Raw genomic sequence first — 16,334 nt, 5'->3', positions numbered from 1 at the left:
TCTTTCCCGATGCCTGCGAGGTCCCACCCGCCGGTCCCCCACCACTGTCACTCTGTCACCTCCGGTCCCTGGCTGGCCAGGCTCCCCCCACCCAGGGCTTTGCACTGCTGTTTCCTCTAGAACATTCTCCCCCCGCTTATTTGCGTGCTTATTTACTTCCCCTCTTGTGGGTTCCTCCTCAAGTGCCACCTTCCCGAGGGGCCTTCCCTGCCCCCTGCCCCCGCACTCCCTCTCATCCTGACTGTTTTTCTTCGCGGCACCTGGAAGCCTGTCGTGTGCTTGCTTGCGTGTCCCCTCTTCCCCAGGGCGGGTCTCTGCCGGCGCCGTTGCCACCGTCGCCCCGTGCTCAGAGCAGGGCCCGGCTTTCACGAGCAGGAGCTCCATTCCGGCTCGTGGAGCAGATGAAGGAGGAAGTCGTCTCCTTGGGCAGAGCCTCTGCCGGCGCCTGGCCTTCCCGCTGTCCTCCTGCGCGTGGCCGCCTGGCCCTCGCTGCCACGTGTCCGCTCCCCGGAGCGGGGGCAGCTCGAGAGCGGAGACGGGCGTGCATCCTGGGGGGCGCAGCATGGCGCCCGGCTCGGGACCTGTCTCCCGGAGGCCGGCGCCTGGCCCTGGTCACCCTCTTCACGGGCCTTCTTTCTTTTCAAGTCTCACAACGGTCCAGAAGGGGGTGGTAGTGTCTCATTCCCCACCTGCCCCGTGCACGTGCCTGAGGGGCTGCCCCCTCCCCCTGGCACCTGAACTCTGTGCCACTTACTTGGCCCTGTGCACGCGGCCTGGGGTGGATGCTGCCCTCCCCTGGCTCCCGTCTGGTCCGAGCCGAGGCCCTGGGAAGGCAGGTCCCTAACGCGGCTGTGGCTCCTCTGTGCTGTAGGTCCTCGGTCAATACCTGTCGGTCGACTGACTAGCTCCTGAGACCCCGCAGACATCCTTGAGCCCCTGGAGGGAGCGGCGGCGGGGGGGTGCCAGCTTATGGAGTGTAAAACAAGGCTGCTGTGGAGACCTGCAGCCCGGGGAATGGGAGACTGCAGCCCTGGGCATCGCAGCCCCAGGGGTGCCGTGGAGCGGAGTGGGTTCCAGCCGGGGGCGGCTGCTGCTCCCTGGGTGAGGGCCATGGCGGACCCATGCCCTGCACGTCGGCCAGCCCCTCAGCCAGGCCAGGGAGCCCCCTCCTGTTTCCATGTGCATGAAATTTGTTCTTCCAGCTCCTGAGGACCATGGGCAAGTGGCCCTTCCGGTCAGGGCAGCGGGACCCAGTCACCGCAGGGTCTGGCTCTGAGAAACTGGCTCAGGGGTTCCCTCCCAAACCCCTCACTTGCTTCCATGGCCATGTGGCCCCTCCCCGCCTCCCTCCCGAGCGCCAGGCCCTCCTCTGCTGAGTGGGACCCCCATGGCCGTGCACGTGCAGCTAGGACCTTCCGTGCTTGTCACGTGCTTTCCCTGTGCCTTGTTTAATTTGTCCTCATTGATGTGACCCTCTGAGCTTCGAGAAGCTGGTGCCATCCCATTTGACGCGGAGAGGCTGGGGGCTTTGTGCAGGTCACACCACCCAGTTGTACCCTGTCCGTGTCTCATGGTTGGGGCCGGGGGCCGTGGGGGCAGTGGAGGGACACGCAGTCCTTTGAGTCCTGTGGAGACGGGTACCAGAGCGATGCCGGGCTAACAGGCTTCCCTTTCTCTCCAGCTCTGTGGCTGTGGACTGCTTGGAGTGGGCATTTGGCTCTCCGTGTCCCAAGGCAATTTTGCCACCTTCTCCCCCAGCTTCCCATCGCTGTCTGCAGCCAACCTCGTCATCGCCATAGGCACCATCGTCATGGTGACGGGCTTCCTCGGCTGCCTGGGGGCCATCAAGGAGAACAGGTGCCTCCTCCTGAGTGTAAGTTGGACCCCAGACCCCCAGCCCTCTGAACGCTGGATCGCCCTGCATTTGAGCCCCTGAGCCCCCTGGGTGCCCAGCCTGAGCCCGGAGAAGTAGCTCCTAGAAGGGTCTTTGCCTGACCCCACCCCTCTTCCTCATCATTGGCTGCCCCTGCCCTAGGTGCCCCTCCCACTCCTTGACTGGTGTCTGCCTTATCTCCCTGCCCTCCCCATCTGGGAGTCCTCAGGAGCCGTGGCCTCTCCCGTACCTGGGGAATCCTGTCTAGGTGTTACCTGTCCCCTGATGTCCCGTTCGCACCCCGTCCCCAGCCATGACCACTACCACGTGCCCACGCCTGGACCTTCTCTTTCCAGTTTTTCATCGTCCTGTTGATCATCCTCCTGGCGGAGCTGATCTTAATTATCCTCTTCTTTGTCTACATGGACAAGGTAAGCCTTCCAGGAGGCGGGGAGGGGGTGTATGGAATTTCCTTGCCCCTGGGGTTGGGTCTGGGAAGCCGGAGGAAAAGCAGTGACAGTTCGTACTTGTGAGGAGACGAGAGCTAAGAAGGGCCCAGAGGAGGGCTTTTGATGGGGGGCTCATTACCTTGTGTCGTCTTAGGAAGTGGAGTCCTCTAATGACCCAGGGATGCCATGGACGGCCTCTGGCGCAGAGAGCTCCCTGTCGCTGGGAGTGTTCAAACACAGCTGTGGGGAAGCTCACTAGGTGCCTGGGCTGGGTGATAGGAGGGTAACCTGTTGGTAACACAGGGGAACCTTCCAGGTGACAGTGCGTAGGGCTCACAGTAGAGGCAGCTGTGCTTCCACGTCCAGAGACCTTTGGGGACAGACAGCTGCTCCCAGGCTGCACCGGGGGTTCAGGAGGGTGGAGCGGGGACCCCTGGTAACCCTGCCAGGCTGGACAGTTCCCTGCAAAGTTGGGGAACTTCTTCTGGGACCATCAGGAACGATTGGCCAAGCGCAGGCTTCGGGCTCAGTGGGCCCTTTGGGTGTGTTGTACCCAGAGCCGTGTTACCATCTTCTCCTTGGGTCCTGAAGGAGGCGCCCGGGCCACGCTGAGAGGGACAGGCACTCTTAGGATGTGTAACAGGAGCTCCTTTGCATCTCTGAAAAGGAGGCACGAATAACATTGCGAGATCCCTGCGGGCCAGCCTTGTTCTCAGCTCTTTATAGGATCCTTTCCTTTAACTCTCACAGCAACCCCAGAGGTAGATGTTATTTTCCAACTTCACAGACAAAGCAGAGGTGGGCCCACGCTCCGGATGGCTGATCTGCACCCTGCGGTTCCCAGGGTGTGTCCCGACAGGGGCAGCGTTGGGGGGTGTCGTGGCCTGGAGGCAAGGTGGCCTGTGCGGGGCTGGTTCTGGGACCAGGGCAGCTGAGGGTCTTGGGCTGTCCCCGCCTCCGTGTCACAGCTCTGGCCCGAAGAGCTCGGCTCTCCAGGGTCACCGCTCTGCCCCCAGCGGGCCTCCCCAGCCCGGGAGAGCTGTGGCCACAGCTGGCCGACCTGGGAGAGCTGGGGAGCGCGGCGGCCTCCTGCTCTCCCCCGACCTGAGCCTGCCCTCACCTGCCAGGTGAATGAGAACGCCAGGAAGGATCTGAAGGAAGGCCTGCTGCTGTACAACTCGGAGAACAACGTGGGGCTTAAGAACGCCTGGAACATCATCCAGGCCGAGGTGCGGGGCCGTGCTGGGCAGGGGGGCGGGGCCTGGGCCTCAGACTCTGGGACCCCGCTGGGCACCCCGGCCTTCTGGGTCAGACACCGTGCGGCAGCCGCAGAGGGGTGAGGGGGTCGGGGAGGACGGCGAGCAGGGCTTGGACGTGGCTTGCAGCTGCGGGGCCCAGGGAGCTGGGAAGGACGGATGACCAACAGGGCACCTCGTCCAAGCCCTTCTTTTCTGAAGCTTTGGCACGAGCCACAACTTATTTTAGCAACAGGGTTGCCTCCCTTGTCATGACTCAGGAGGTTCTGTTCTGAGAGGAAGTGAGTCAGCACAGCCCGAGGGGGCAGGGTGCTACAGCCAGCGTGGGACGATCCACAAAGCCAAGAGCCAGGGGGCGGGTGGGCGAGCGGAGGGCTGAGCGCCCTGCCCAGCGCCCAGCGCCCAGCTCAGAGGGCAGGCGACGTTGCCTTCTCCCCATCCAGCCTCCAGGAAGGAGCGATCACTTCCTCCCCTGGGCCCGGCTGAGGCCCAAGGAAGGGACGAGAAGGCTGAACTCCAGGCGGCAGCTCCCCTGGGGGCCGGGGAAGCCCAAGGGGGACGCCGGGTGTGGCCCGTCTGACCCTGTGCCCCTCCCCCTGCAGATGCGGTGCTGTGGTGTCACCGACTACACAGACTGGTACCCTGTGCTGGGGGAGGACACGGTGCCCGACCGCTGCTGCATGGAGAACTCCCAGGGCTGTGGGCGCAACAGCAGCGCCCCCGTGTGGAGGACGGTGAGGCTGCACCCCACCCCACCCCAGGGGTCCGTGCGGTGGACAGCCTGGGGACGGTGTCCCCGGCCACCAAGGAGGTGGCTTAATGTGGGACGGGCAGGGATGCACAGGCCTGAAGCCAGAAGGCAGGTGGGAAGTGGGGGATCTGGGCCCACATCTGGGGGCATCGGAGGTCGGGGAGAATGGGGTCCGGGGCTGTGTGGCGGGGCCTTGTAGGCGGAGCCCCTGGGGGAGGGGCTCGAAGACAAGAGGCCCGGGGCTGGGGGCAGGGGCAGGGGCAGGGGCGCAGTGAGGGTCACGCCAGCGCCTGAAGCTGTGGTCCTCGCTCCCCAGGGCTGCTACGAAAAGGTGAAGATGTGGTTTGATGACAATAAGCACGTGCTCGGCACGGTGGGGATGTGCATCCTGATCATGCAGGTAAGGGGGCCGTCCAGCCTCACGCAGCCCAGCCTGAGGGAGAGACCACCGATGGGTGGCCCCGCCCCTCCCCGACCGGGCTGCTCCCCCGGGGCCTGTGCGAGCCTGCAGGGCGCTGCTGTGTCATTGTCACATCCCTCTGAGCCTTGGGCCTGTGCTGGCATCGCAGGAAGCCCCCATGGGTTTGCTTGTGACATGCCTGTCCCCACAGCATGGGGACGTTTACCCTGTGACTGAACTGAACGCCGGTGAGTCCTCAGGCGTCAGCTGTGAGCAAGGCCTACAGGCGGCCTCCGCGGGGTCTGTCGCATCCCGTGGGATACGTGTGACCTGGCAAGTGGCTTAGCTGCTGTGCCTCCGTTTACACATCCGTGTAGTGGGCGTGATCATGGGCCACTTCTTAGCGTTACGTGAGTTTAATACCCGAAACGTCGCACAGAGGAGGTGCTCGGGAAGGGCTTGCTGCCCTCAGCCAGCGTTTCGCGGGCGGCTGTGCTGTGCAAGGCCCAGCGTGGGTGACGGAGGGGGACTCAGAGGGGCCCCCGGCTCCCTCCTTGAGGAGAAGGCTGACATGGTGAGAACAGGAGCCCCTGGCCTTTCTGGGGGAGCATTATGGGCTCCCCCCTTGCCCACTTGTGTGTAACTCCTACCCTTGGTGACCACCTGACCCTGACTGGTCCATCCACGGGAAGATGAGCATCCTGCACGAAGTCCCCTTTCTTCCCTAAACCCCGCGGGCCTGACCATGTCTGATCATCTGTGAGCCTCCGAGGTTAGCAGACAAGCCACCGTCCTTGCTCAGGGCTCTGACGGAAGACGGGCTCACGGGAGCAAGGGTCTCTCCGGTGCCGAGAGTGGGGCTCGGCTCGGGGCTGCCTGCAGCCAGGCCTGGACCGGGACGCTGGGGCCAGCCTGGGCCCCTCGGTCTCCAAGGTCACGGGCAGACCTTGAGTGTAAGTGCCGCGGGAAGTACGGTGTCCTTGGCCGCGCGATCCGCGGCGAGTGCCGGTGCCCGGGAGGCCGCAGGCTGGCTTCCTGCACATTCTGCTCCGCTCGGGATCGGGGGGCTGAGGGGACGCAGACGAGTGGTAACGTGCTCCCAGCGGAGCAGCGGTCAGACGCCATGCCGTGTACCCCAGGACCCCGCGGAAATGAGGCGGGGGGCTGTCAGTGTCCTGCCGCTCCCCCCACGCCCCCAGCTCCCCGTCGGCTGCCACTTAGGGTCAGGTCCTGTCCTCACTGCAGCGACTGAAACAGCAGGTTTCTGGGCCTCGAAGCTCGGTGACGTCCCGCACGGACAGTCCGAGCGGCCAAGGTCCCCACGTGCGGCCTCCTCTTTTCTGCATCGTTCTCACTCCGCCAGCATCTGCATCCTGCAGGGGGCTGCCTCACGCGCTCTGGGTGCCCGTGGCCCCCAGCTGAGGCCCCTTGCCCGTGTCTTTCAGATTCTGGGCATGGCCTTCTCCATGACCCTCTTCCAGCACATCCACCGGACTGGGAAAAAGTACGACGCCTGAGCGGGCCGGCCGAACGCCCCGGCCCCGCGGACACTGCGCCAGGGGAGAGGCCTTCAGCTTGTGTCGCCTGCCCGCACCCTCCAGACTGCTGACCCCTGCGCCCGCCGCCCCGGCCCACCTTCCCCGCCACCTGCTGCAGCCTTCTCGGCGGGCGGAGGCCAGGGAGGAGGAGGCGCAGAGACCTCGGGGTGCCGGGGCGCCCGGATTCCTGTGTATTTGCCAAAGAATACAGGGTGGGCGGGGTGTGTGCTCTGGGAGCCCCCTGGCACTGGTGCGTTTCTGCCCTGTCCTTCCTCCGCTGACACTTTGTCCCCGCGTGGCGTGGGGCGGGAGGCGCAGGGCTCCCTCCCGGTGGAGAGACTGCCCGGCGGAGGCCCCGGTGCCCCTGGCCACCCGGAGAGCGGGTGCGCGGACGCGGGCGGGGCTGACCGTCTCCCGGCCGGGCCCCTGGAAACATCTCGCCCAGGCTTTTTATACCTTACAGTGTAACTTTTCTATTTTATTTTACTCTGATTATGATTATTCAGGAATACTATCTCTTGGATAAGTTTAGGGTTAGCTTTCTGATTTATAACTTTTTACTGCGTTGATTTCTGTAACGGTTTGATTTTCTTTCTGAGGGTGGGGACAGGCAGGGACAGGAAATGTCCGCCCGGTTTCTGTCAGGACAGACCTCTGTGCACACTCAGGAGGCTCTCGCCAGGATGCACTGAGGGTCGGGGAGCAGGGAGCCTGGCAGGGGCAGGGGAGATGGAGGCACAGGAGGCCGCGTGGGGCCGAGGCCTGCAGGGTGCAGCGTGTGCCGAGGCCCAGGCCGCATGAGAGGCCAGGGCCGGGGGTCCTCTGGGGGCTGCGGGTGCTTTGCTGGGAACAAGGCCGAGCGGTCGTGGGTCCTTACGCGTCACTGATGAGCAGCTCTTTTTCCCTTCTTCCTCCCTCCTGCCCTCTGTGGGCCCGGGAGGCTCCCCTTCCACCCCTGCGGGCATTCCCGCGACAGGTTCTGCAAACAAGTTATTTCACAGACATTCCTGCTAGAAACTCTTGGACAAATACCTCTCTAGTTCACATGCTGCTCACTCTCACATTGCTTCTGGAAGGGGAAGCGGTCCTTCCGTGGAGCTGCTCAGACAGCAGCAGAGGACCCACTACCACCAGAGGGGAGGGCGGAGCCGTGATCGGTCCAGCCAGAGTCACTCCGGCTGCTGACTCCCTGCTAGGAGGGAGGGAGGGATGTCACCCGGCTCCCAGGACCCTCATCTCCTTCCTTGGGGTTCATTGATGCTGGGGTGACTGGTGATGCCATCCTCTGCGACCCCAAGGAAGAGTACCGAAGACCCAAGAGAGGTCAGATGGGATCCTGTTACAGTAGCCCCAGGACAAAGCAGCCTGAGTCAGGGCCTGGAGATGGACAGTTGGGGGGCATCTGACTGCAGCAAGGTGCCCCGACTAGGGTTCATGCTGGTCTAAGCAAGTTGTGCAGTTAAAAAAATAAGTCAAGAATGCATGGGGGCTGAGCTTGGAAAGGTTTCCCCACCAGCTGGCACTTCCCCAGGTGGGCCTCGCCTGGGCACTGCCTTTGCTCTGCACTGTTTGGATGGGGGCCCTGACCTCCCGGGGGGCCCTGTCTCCTCCCCAGCCTCCGCCTGTCTGTTCCGAGAGCTGAGACCTGGCCACCCAGCCAGCAACCCCCTTCTCCCCTTAAATACAAGACGGTTGGGACCAGGAGTACAGAGCTTTTGGTGTGCTCAGGAGTTGAGCTTCGGGGTGGGGGGAGCAGAGAGTAGGGTGCTCTCGGCGAGTTGGGCAGAGTAGAGACCACCTCCTGAGACGGGAGTGGGGGTGCTCACGGGAAAGCTTGTGGGCAGGGCCGTGGGTGGAGGCCACAGGGGACCGGCCCTCCCCACCCTCTGGCCCTGCCTTCCTGGAAGGAGCTTCAGCCACCTCCCGGGAGCCCAGGTCTGCAGAGCCCAGAGAGGATGCACCACCATTCCACTGCGAGGGACCCGCCACAAACAAGCATTCGAGTGGCACAGTGGGACTGCTGCATAATGGGTTTGTCTTGGGGGGGTTGTTTACGCCTATCAATGCAATGTAAAAGTTTTGTTAAAATCAACAGCAAAAGCCTAGCACCTTGGTGGTGTGTGGCCTCGCTGGCATCTTATGTTTCTGGAGCTTCAAGGGGCGTCCTCCGGCCCTGGGGCCCTTGCCTCCGGCTCCCTCCTCCCGCCAGCCCCTGCCCCGTCCGTCTGTCCAGAGAGCCTTGTCCACAGTTCCCAAAACTGCCTTCTCGCCTGACCCTGTGCTTGGCTGTTCTGTCATTCGGCCGAGTCCACACCGGGCGGCGGGCTCCGCGCACGGGGGCGGGAGGGGGGGGCTCTTTCCAGCCCCTTGCCCATCGTGCAGAGCGGTCCCCACCTCGCACAGAAGGCGGCCATGTGATGTCAGTGATGGGGCCCAGCACCTACTCAGTTTCTCCCGACCCTGCTCTCGTGGGCAGCACTACCTGAGTGAAACCCCTCCTTGGCGACTCCCCTGCCAAGGTCACGGTTAGCTCAGTGGGGTCTGATGCAGGCAGTTTACAGAGTTGACTCCCAAGGCCAAGGTCCTGCAGACGTCAGGGGAGTGCCTGTCTCCACTCGGCCTCTCTCTGCAGCCGTCTTGCAAGGGCGGTGAGGAGCAGGGCTGAGCACGGCCCTTGGGGACCCCAGCAGTTGCCGACCCCTGTTCCCCCGCTGGAGGCCCTCTCCTCTCTCCCCTCCAGCGTGGGCCTGTGTTGTGGCCTCTCACCCTGGAAAGGTTGCTGACCCACCCCAGACCCTCATGCAGGTGTTCTGGTTTGACTTGGACCAGATGGCCGTCCCTCCTTGCTTTGGTGGCCAAAGAGTGGTCCAGGTGGGTGGAAAGGATGTTCCTGCCTCTCCGGCCCCTGCCCACCGCTGGTGGAGGTGCTAACAGCAGGGACCCAGCCAGGACGGAGCGGGGGCCGGCGCCTGAGGTTCCCCTTGCCCCTCGGCCCTTCAGGGCCGGCCTCTTGTGTTCCTGTTCTCCCATCCCCCCTCTGCCGCCATGAGGCCAAGTCCAGGCCGTGTCCTTGCCTCGCCACGCTGACCGGGCCCCTCGAGGGTCAGGCCTGGGGCTTGTGCCCATACCCTGCCCGCTGGGGCAGCATGGCCGAGCGGGGGGCACGTGTGCTGGTTTCAATGCACTTTTCTGCTTGCGATGCCATATCTGTGCGCTTCCTTCATCCTGGTCCTGGCTTACGGAACGCCATGTTTTTAGCATGTTTTTAAATAAAAACTGATAATGTGTCAAAAGCACAAGCAGCCTGTCTCTTTGTGGTGTTTGTGTCCACTGAGCCATGACTGTGACTCTTCATGAGATGTTGGTGTGAGGGACCAGCCTGCCTTGTCCACGCACAGCCCACAGCGAGGACCTCTCCTCCCCTCCTCGGGCCCAGGCTACAGATCTGCTGGGCGGGGAGGGGTCTCTGGGGTCAGGGGCCTGTCCCGGCAGCCTGAGCTGGCCGCACGAGAGGCCAGCTCCCACCTCGGTGTCTGCCACCTGCCACAGATGGCCAGTCCTGGGGTCCTGTAAGTGTGTGAGGGAGGGGCCAGGAACAAGTTATCAGAGGCCCCCAGTGGGGCGGGGCTGTCAGCTTTAGGTACAGCCTCTCCCTGGTCCCTGCGATGTTCCTGGGCTTCGTGTGGGCCTGGCGTCTCTCCCAGGACTGAGGGGACCTCACCGTGTGACTTGGTCTGGGCCGCACCCACTGAGGGTGGCCCTGGGACGGCCTTGAGAGGGCAGGGAGCACCCATCAGCATGAGATGGTCGGCGGGGATGGAGGGTGGCATTGGAGCCACAGGAGCCCTGATCTGCCGGCTAGCTGCAGCGGGAGGCTCCCAGCTCCCTCGGCTGGGGTTCTGGCTTGTGGGTTTTCCTCTGCTGTCATTGTCACGGTGACAAGGAACAGGAGAGGGGTGGGTGGACGGGCTGGGCGGGAAGGAAGGGTAGGTACAGCACGGGGTCTCCCTGAGCCCCTCCACACGTGGAGATCTGCCCCCCTCCTCGGGGAGGCCAGGCTGGCACGAATTGTCCTGAGCACCCACCTTGGGACCCCTTTCCACGGCTGCTGTGTCCCAAAGCCCCCGGGGATTTGCTGAGGACTGAGGAGTCAGGTGAGCCTCTATAAGGTCCAGCTGAATGGGATCCCTGGGAGCCTCCCTCCCCAAGGACAGTTACCGGGGGACCTTGGGGCCGAGGGCAGGTGACCCTCCGTCATCTGCTAAGGACCAACCAAGTCACAGGAGCGTGGGTGGGGTCGCTCCCCCTGCCCGCCCTGCTCTTACTCCTGCCCCAGCCCCTGGGTGCCCCGCGCGGTGCCCACCTGGCCCCTGTGCCGTCTGCTCCTGGGGGCATCCCGGCCGCACTGTGAGCGCTGGGTTCCTGCCAGGTGTGCTGTGAGAGGCAGCTGCCCTGGCTGGGCAGGGGTCATGGCCTGTGAGCCGGTGGGTGAGTTTAAACTTTAAGCTAAGAGCAGTGGGCGCCCGCTGAGAGGCTTGAAGCCCGTGGGACCGGCTCAGCTCCGCCCTTGGCCGCCATCCCTCTGGCTACAGCGTGAGAACGAAGGGAGTTACCAGCGGGATGGGGGAAACATGACAGGGACCCACGGGAGGACCGACAAGTCTTGGTGAAGGACCAGATTTGCTGGGGGGAGAAGGAGCCTTCCTGTCATCCCCCCAGCGTGAGCCCCTCCCCCGACAGGAGAGGACTCCTGGAACCAGACGGAGGCCGCGTGGGTCTCCCGGGCTGCGAGCTTACGTGTGGGGGATGGATGGGCAGAGCTGCAGGCTGTGACTAAGTCTCTCCTTTTGTTGGTGTTGGGTCACAGCTCATGAAATGCCTTTGTGTGCACTATGGACCCCTCCTGACCACAGCTGTTTGATTGGCTGTCAGTCGCGCCTGGGCTTCACACTTAGAGAAACACCACGGCTGGGTGGAAAGAGCGCTGGTTCCGCAGGACTGGGTCCGGCCCCCGCGCTGCACGTGCTTGGTGTCCGTGTGAGCACTGGGTCCTCACTGAACTTGTCTTGGTTTCATCGTCTGCAAAATGCAGATAATACATATTTTACAGATTTGCTGCAAGAACTAAATAAAATCAAGTATGTAAAGACAGCCAGGGCTTCCCTGGTGGCACAGTGGTTAAGAATCCGCCTGACAATACAGGGGACACGGGTTCAAGCCCTGGTCCGAGAAGATCCCACATGCCGTGGAGCAACTAAGCCCGTGCGCCACTACTGAGCCTGCGCTCTAGAGCCCGCGAGGCACAACTGCTGAGCCCACGTGCCGCAACTACTGAAGCCTGCGCGCCTAGAGCCTGTGCTCCGCAACAAGAGAAGCCACTGCAGTGAGAAGGCCGCGCACTGCAACAAAGAGTAGCCCCCGCTCGCCGGAACTAGAGAAAGCCCGTGCGCAGCAACGAAGACCTAACACAGCCAAAAATAAATAAAATTTTTAAAAAAGAAGACATCCAGCTTGTTCTGAACCAGAGTAGGTGCTTGGCAAGAAACTGGTCAAATCTGGGGCCTCAGGAGTCCCCAAACAAGAGGTGGGACCCCAAGGAAGAGCATCCCCCTGGCTGAAAACTGGAGTTGCAAGAGAGTGGTCTGGGGGGTGGAGCTGGATGGAGTGTGGAGGGGGGATAGAGCTCGGGAGATGTGCAGGCTCGGTGGGCAAGCTTCCCCCCCTCCCCCGGGGGGCTTGCTCTGCTCTGCTGGTCCAGTAGCAGCATTCAATAATCCACAGAAGTCGGGGGGAAGTCAGATTAAGTGAATGTCATTTTGAACACAAAAATATTGGCATTGCAACGGTTCCTTCTTAAAGCGTTCGACAAAGACTTGGAGGCTATTGATTTAGCCATCTTGTTTCTGCTGAGTGTAACGCAGCCATGGAGATGGACAAGTGTGTCTCCTTAAACTAACAAAAAGGGATATAGCAACCCTCCATAGGGCGTGCCCGGGCCAGGCTCTCCAGCTCAAGCTGCTGCTGGGCTCTCCCTATCGAGGCACTTAGATGGCAGCTGGGGCACCCCGAGCACTGCCCAGCTGCCCTCACTGCCCCTTGATGCCGAGCAGAGGGGGGACTGGCGTAGCCAGGCCCCAGTGTACTCTGTGGGTCTGGTGGGTAGAGCCTGCTTCCACCCAGAGATTTTTCTTCGGGTGGCTGCAGAGCTCAGGGAACCAGCCTCGCCCAACGTCTGCAGCAGGGCTGATCCAACGTGTGGACAGGCGAGGCCATCTCACTGGTCAATGGCCTCAGGAAGCTCCTTGTCTTTTGCCTCCCTCTCCCTGCACTGAATTCCTGCAGGGCCAATATAGTCTCAATAGATATCTTCTCTGGGTCAACAGACCCAGTTCCCGAAAGGACTCAGCCTTCTCACTTACTGGTTGGCAACTCAGGGAAAGCATGTGAAATTTGATCTGTGGTCCCCAACCTGGGGTTCCCTAAACACCAGTTAAGGACTTTCAGGGATACTTACAGCTTTTGAAAAGTCTGATGGAAACCGTTCCCACCTCGTGAAACGGTGCCAATGGGAACATTAGCCCTCTTGGCTCTGGCTGGCTTGGCTGCTGACAACAAAGTGCAAGGACAGAGTCTGGAGCTTGCTGACGGACAGGACTGGATTCGTGCTTTACTGACCGCCCTCTTCACCCCCCGGCCTGACCCAGAGGCTCCCCCAGGCCCCCCCTGCTGGCCGTCAGTCACCACGTCACCATCTCCAGCCACTGCATCATCTTCAGCCAGGGATGGATGCAGGGGGAGAGTGGGAGCGGGGCTTCCTGTGCCCCCACTGACAGCTTGTGCATTCTCAGCTGGGGGACGGAGGGAAGCAGGGTCCAGCTCGCGGCAGCCCACCCACTGCAGCCTGACAGCCTGGCCCTCGGAGCTGGCAAGGAGCGGCAGATGACGGGCCCGCTGGCAGGCACCGAGGGGGACAGCTTCGCAAAGGTTTCTTGCTGCTCACCCACCTGACCAGGGCCCCGCTGACTGCCAGCCTGTGTAGACAGCAGTGCCCCCCCCAGGCACACTTGAGCGTTTGTGCGGACACGCGTGCATACTCATGCTCACGGTGATGGTGCAGGTGAGCGGACATGCCGGCCCAACAAGACAGATGTGCTCAGCCGTGCCTAGACCGGGTCCAGCCCCTGCCTGATACCCAGGCCATCGGAGGGCAGCCCCGTGGTTGTTCAGAGAATAATCTCAACCAAGATGCGGGTGTGACACAGGAGGAGGGCAGGGCTGTGGACTCCCCTGCAAGGTGGGCTCCCCCCGGGGACGTCCCTGGTGGATGGAGGGCTCACACAGTGAACGGGACCGTCAGGTTCACACCAGGCGAGGGGCTCGCGCCCAGACTGCAGACCCCCCACCCCCACCCTGTGCCCCCGTCTTGGGGCCCCCTGAGCCCAACTGGCCCAGGTGCTCCCATGGACCCCAGCCCCGCCCACCTCAAGCAAGTCTTCTAGACAGAAGAGTGAATGAAGTAGAATGAGCATGTTCTGTCACAAAAGACGAAGCATTTACTTCCTTCTGGCTTCACACTGGGCAACCTGGGGCCCCCAGCCTCTCTGAATTACGATGGAAGTCGCTTTGCTTTGGGGTGAAAAAGTGCCCCCCCCGCTTCTGGGGACGGGGACAAATGAATGGGTCCCCATGGAGAAACGCTGCCACTCTGGAGTGAGGTGGCCCGGGGTCCCGGTACCAGCGGGAGAGTGTGACGTCAGCCTGGCATCTAGCCCTGCAGGGAACTTGGGACTTAGGGTTATTTTTCGATTATATGCACGAATCCCAGGAAGTTGGAGGGCAGCAAAGATAATCACAGCACCGTGATTTTTGGCTTTGGGGCAATCTGGGATTGCTGGAAAGCTGGCCTCCCTTTTAATGAATTGGCATCAGTGATCCCAGGGCCCTCTCTAACAGCGCCCGGAGAATCCCAGGGCAGGAGAGGGAATCCGCCCCGGGGAGGCTGCTGTGCCCTCTGCTCGTGTGGGTAACCTGTTTGGGGAGTGTGCGGTTTTGGTACAGTTGGGGCTGTGTTGGGGACAGCAGTGACCCCCGAATGGGAAAGAAAACACCCTTCACCAGGGACTGAGCTGGGCCCGCAAGAGACTGGGGAGGCGACATGTGACCTTTCCTGGCCTTGGCCTCAGCATCACGGCGGTGGGAAGTAGGAGGGGAATCCAGGACCCTGGACACGAGGGCTGGCGTGGGGATCTCTGCCCACTCGTAACGGCCACGTGGAGGGGGATGGGCTATGGGGGTCTCATGGGTTGATACGTGTTCTTTGGGAAACTGTGCCAGAACCTGTGCTCTGTGTTTCCCAGGATTTTCTTTTAGTTCTCCGTATCTGGGAAAGTTCTTCCTGAAAATTCCCTGGTTCACCCCCAGTATGACAAGCTAAGGAAGGGGCTATATTCTCTCTGGGAAGCAGTGGGGCTCCTGCAGGCCACGTGGTGACGGCCCGGTGGTCCAGGAGTGTGGGCGCAGGAAAAGGAGGTTCCGGGCAGAGCGTCCCCTCTGCTCAGAGCTGCACCTTCTCAGCTTTGCAGGGTCTGTGATCTGGTTTAATCGGGAAGGATTTTACTCCCACCAACATTAAGAGCTGAAGATGGTTTTAAAAACCTGGGCTTCCTGAGATTCAAGCCATGGACAGGAGACCCCCGAGGGGCATATGGCTAGAGACAGGGCTTGGGGCCAAGGTCCCCACAGGAGGGACCTCTCCCGGGGAGGGGCCCAAGGCAGGCCTCCTGCTCCCGGCTCTGGCGGCTCCAGCCCGCCTGCGCCGCCCAACCCCGGCCCTGCAGGAAGGAACCGGGCCACCCGACACTCCTTTCCAGGTGAGAAGGTGTGGTGGTGGGCGGAAAGCTGGGTCTTCTGGGGGCAGAGCTAACCCTACCTGCCCACCCGATGCATTTCCCAGGCCGCGGGGAGAAAAGCGCACCCAGCAGAAGCACGAGGAAGGATGTTGAGCACAGGTGGGTCACGGGCCCAACGTAAGCATCCCAGAGGGGCCAAGGTTTCTAGCCCTGGTTCAGGGTTCGGGCGCGGGGAGGGGGCACAGCCTGAGCCCAGCCCCCTGCGGTCCTCGGGAGCCCATGCCTGGCGAGGCTCCGTCCCCGGCCTGGGGGTTCCGGCGGTGAGCCCACAGAAGTGCAGGGAGGAGGCTGAGGCCCGGGTGGGGGGCTGCAGGAGCCATGGTCTCAGGCACCTGTGGGTCCCAAGGGGCTGGGCACAGAGTGGGGGTTGTTTCCGGCAGCTTCCAGGCCAGCTGATGCTGACATCGCAGGCCTGGCCGATGGGATTTGGGCCCCTGAACTTGCGAGGGGCAATGGGACGGGGACAAGGTCGGCCGTTAGTATAAATGCAGCTGGACCCTCCGGTGCAAACAGCAGGTGAGAATCATCCCGCAGATCTGCCGGGTGGAAAGAGCAGAGGGACAGAGAAATCAGAGCCCGCTAGCGTGCCGGCCAAGGGCGCCCTGGAGCTGGGCTTCCCACCCCCAAGAGCCCCCTGGGGACCTGATCGGGGCAGATTCTGACTCAGGGGGTCTGGGGAGGGGCCTGGGACTCTGCATGTCTAACAAGCTCCCAGGTGATGCTGGGGGAGGAGGTGGGGACCACTTTGAGAACCACTAGCTAAGAGCGGTATTTCTCAACACTTGAATGGTCACGGATCGCCCAGGGACCTTGTCATGCTGCAGATGGCAATTCTGTGGCCTGGGGGAGGGCCTGCGCGTCTAACCAGCTTCCCGTCCACACGGCGGCTCTGTGGTCCCAGATCTTCTCTGGAGATGGCCTGATTTTATTAGATTCCGAACGGTGACACCGCCACTCCCTCGTTGCTGGCTGAAGCAGTCTTTCTTGAGGAAAGTCTGTCTACCTCTTGCTGCTCTCAGGTACCAGAGAAAAACAAGGCCCCGGAGTCGATTCTCTGGCTGATGCGCAGGAGGGGAAACTGAAACTCTGAGTGGAGGGCCCAGAACCGTCACCAGCTCATCTTGTAACTCAGCTCGGGCCGCGGCACCAACCCCAGGC

General features: G+C 62.4%; 2 protein-coding genes across 7 annotated transcripts in view; one reads left to right on the top strand and one right to left on the bottom strand.

The window, feature by feature from the left end:
• Positions 1 to 9,566, top strand: part of TSPAN9 (tetraspanin 9) — a 182,130-nt gene extending 172,564 nt beyond the window's left edge. For all 4 annotated transcript variants that reach the window (XM_082636553.1, XM_082636552.1, XM_082636554.1 and 1 more), the window contains 6 exons: positions 1,682 to 1,873; positions 2,230 to 2,304; positions 3,450 to 3,551; positions 4,181 to 4,312; positions 4,646 to 4,729; positions 6,175 to 9,566. In XM_082636553.1, the coding sequence (XP_082492679.1) occupies positions 1,682 to 1,873; positions 2,230 to 2,304; positions 3,450 to 3,551; positions 4,181 to 4,312; positions 4,646 to 4,729; positions 6,175 to 6,246 (657 nt within the window). In that variant the 3' untranslated portion in view covers positions 6,247 to 9,566. The remainder of the gene's footprint in view (positions 1 to 1,681; positions 1,874 to 2,229; positions 2,305 to 3,449; positions 3,552 to 4,180; positions 4,313 to 4,645; positions 4,730 to 6,174) is intronic.
• Positions 9,567 to 13,793: 4,227 nt separating this feature from the next.
• Positions 13,794 to 16,334, bottom strand: part of TSPAN11 (tetraspanin 11) — a 60,842-nt gene continuing 58,301 nt past the window's right edge. For all 3 annotated transcript variants that reach the window (XM_082636290.1, XM_082636291.1, XM_082636289.1), the window contains one exon: positions 13,794 to 15,712. In XM_082636290.1, coding sequence (XP_082492416.1) covers positions 15,653 to 15,712 — 60 coding nt within the window. In that variant the 3' untranslated portion in view covers positions 13,794 to 15,652. The remainder of the gene's footprint in view (positions 15,713 to 16,334) is intronic.

Source organism: Mesoplodon mirus (genome assembly GCF_964341445.2).
Source record: "Mesoplodon mirus genome assembly, chromosome: 11".
In the NCBI taxonomy this organism is placed as follows: domain Eukaryota; kingdom Metazoa; phylum Chordata; class Mammalia; order Artiodactyla; family Ziphiidae; genus Mesoplodon; species Mesoplodon mirus.
The sequence above is the reverse complement of the archived record's forward strand: the minus strand, read 5'-3'. Positions and strand labels throughout refer to the sequence as shown.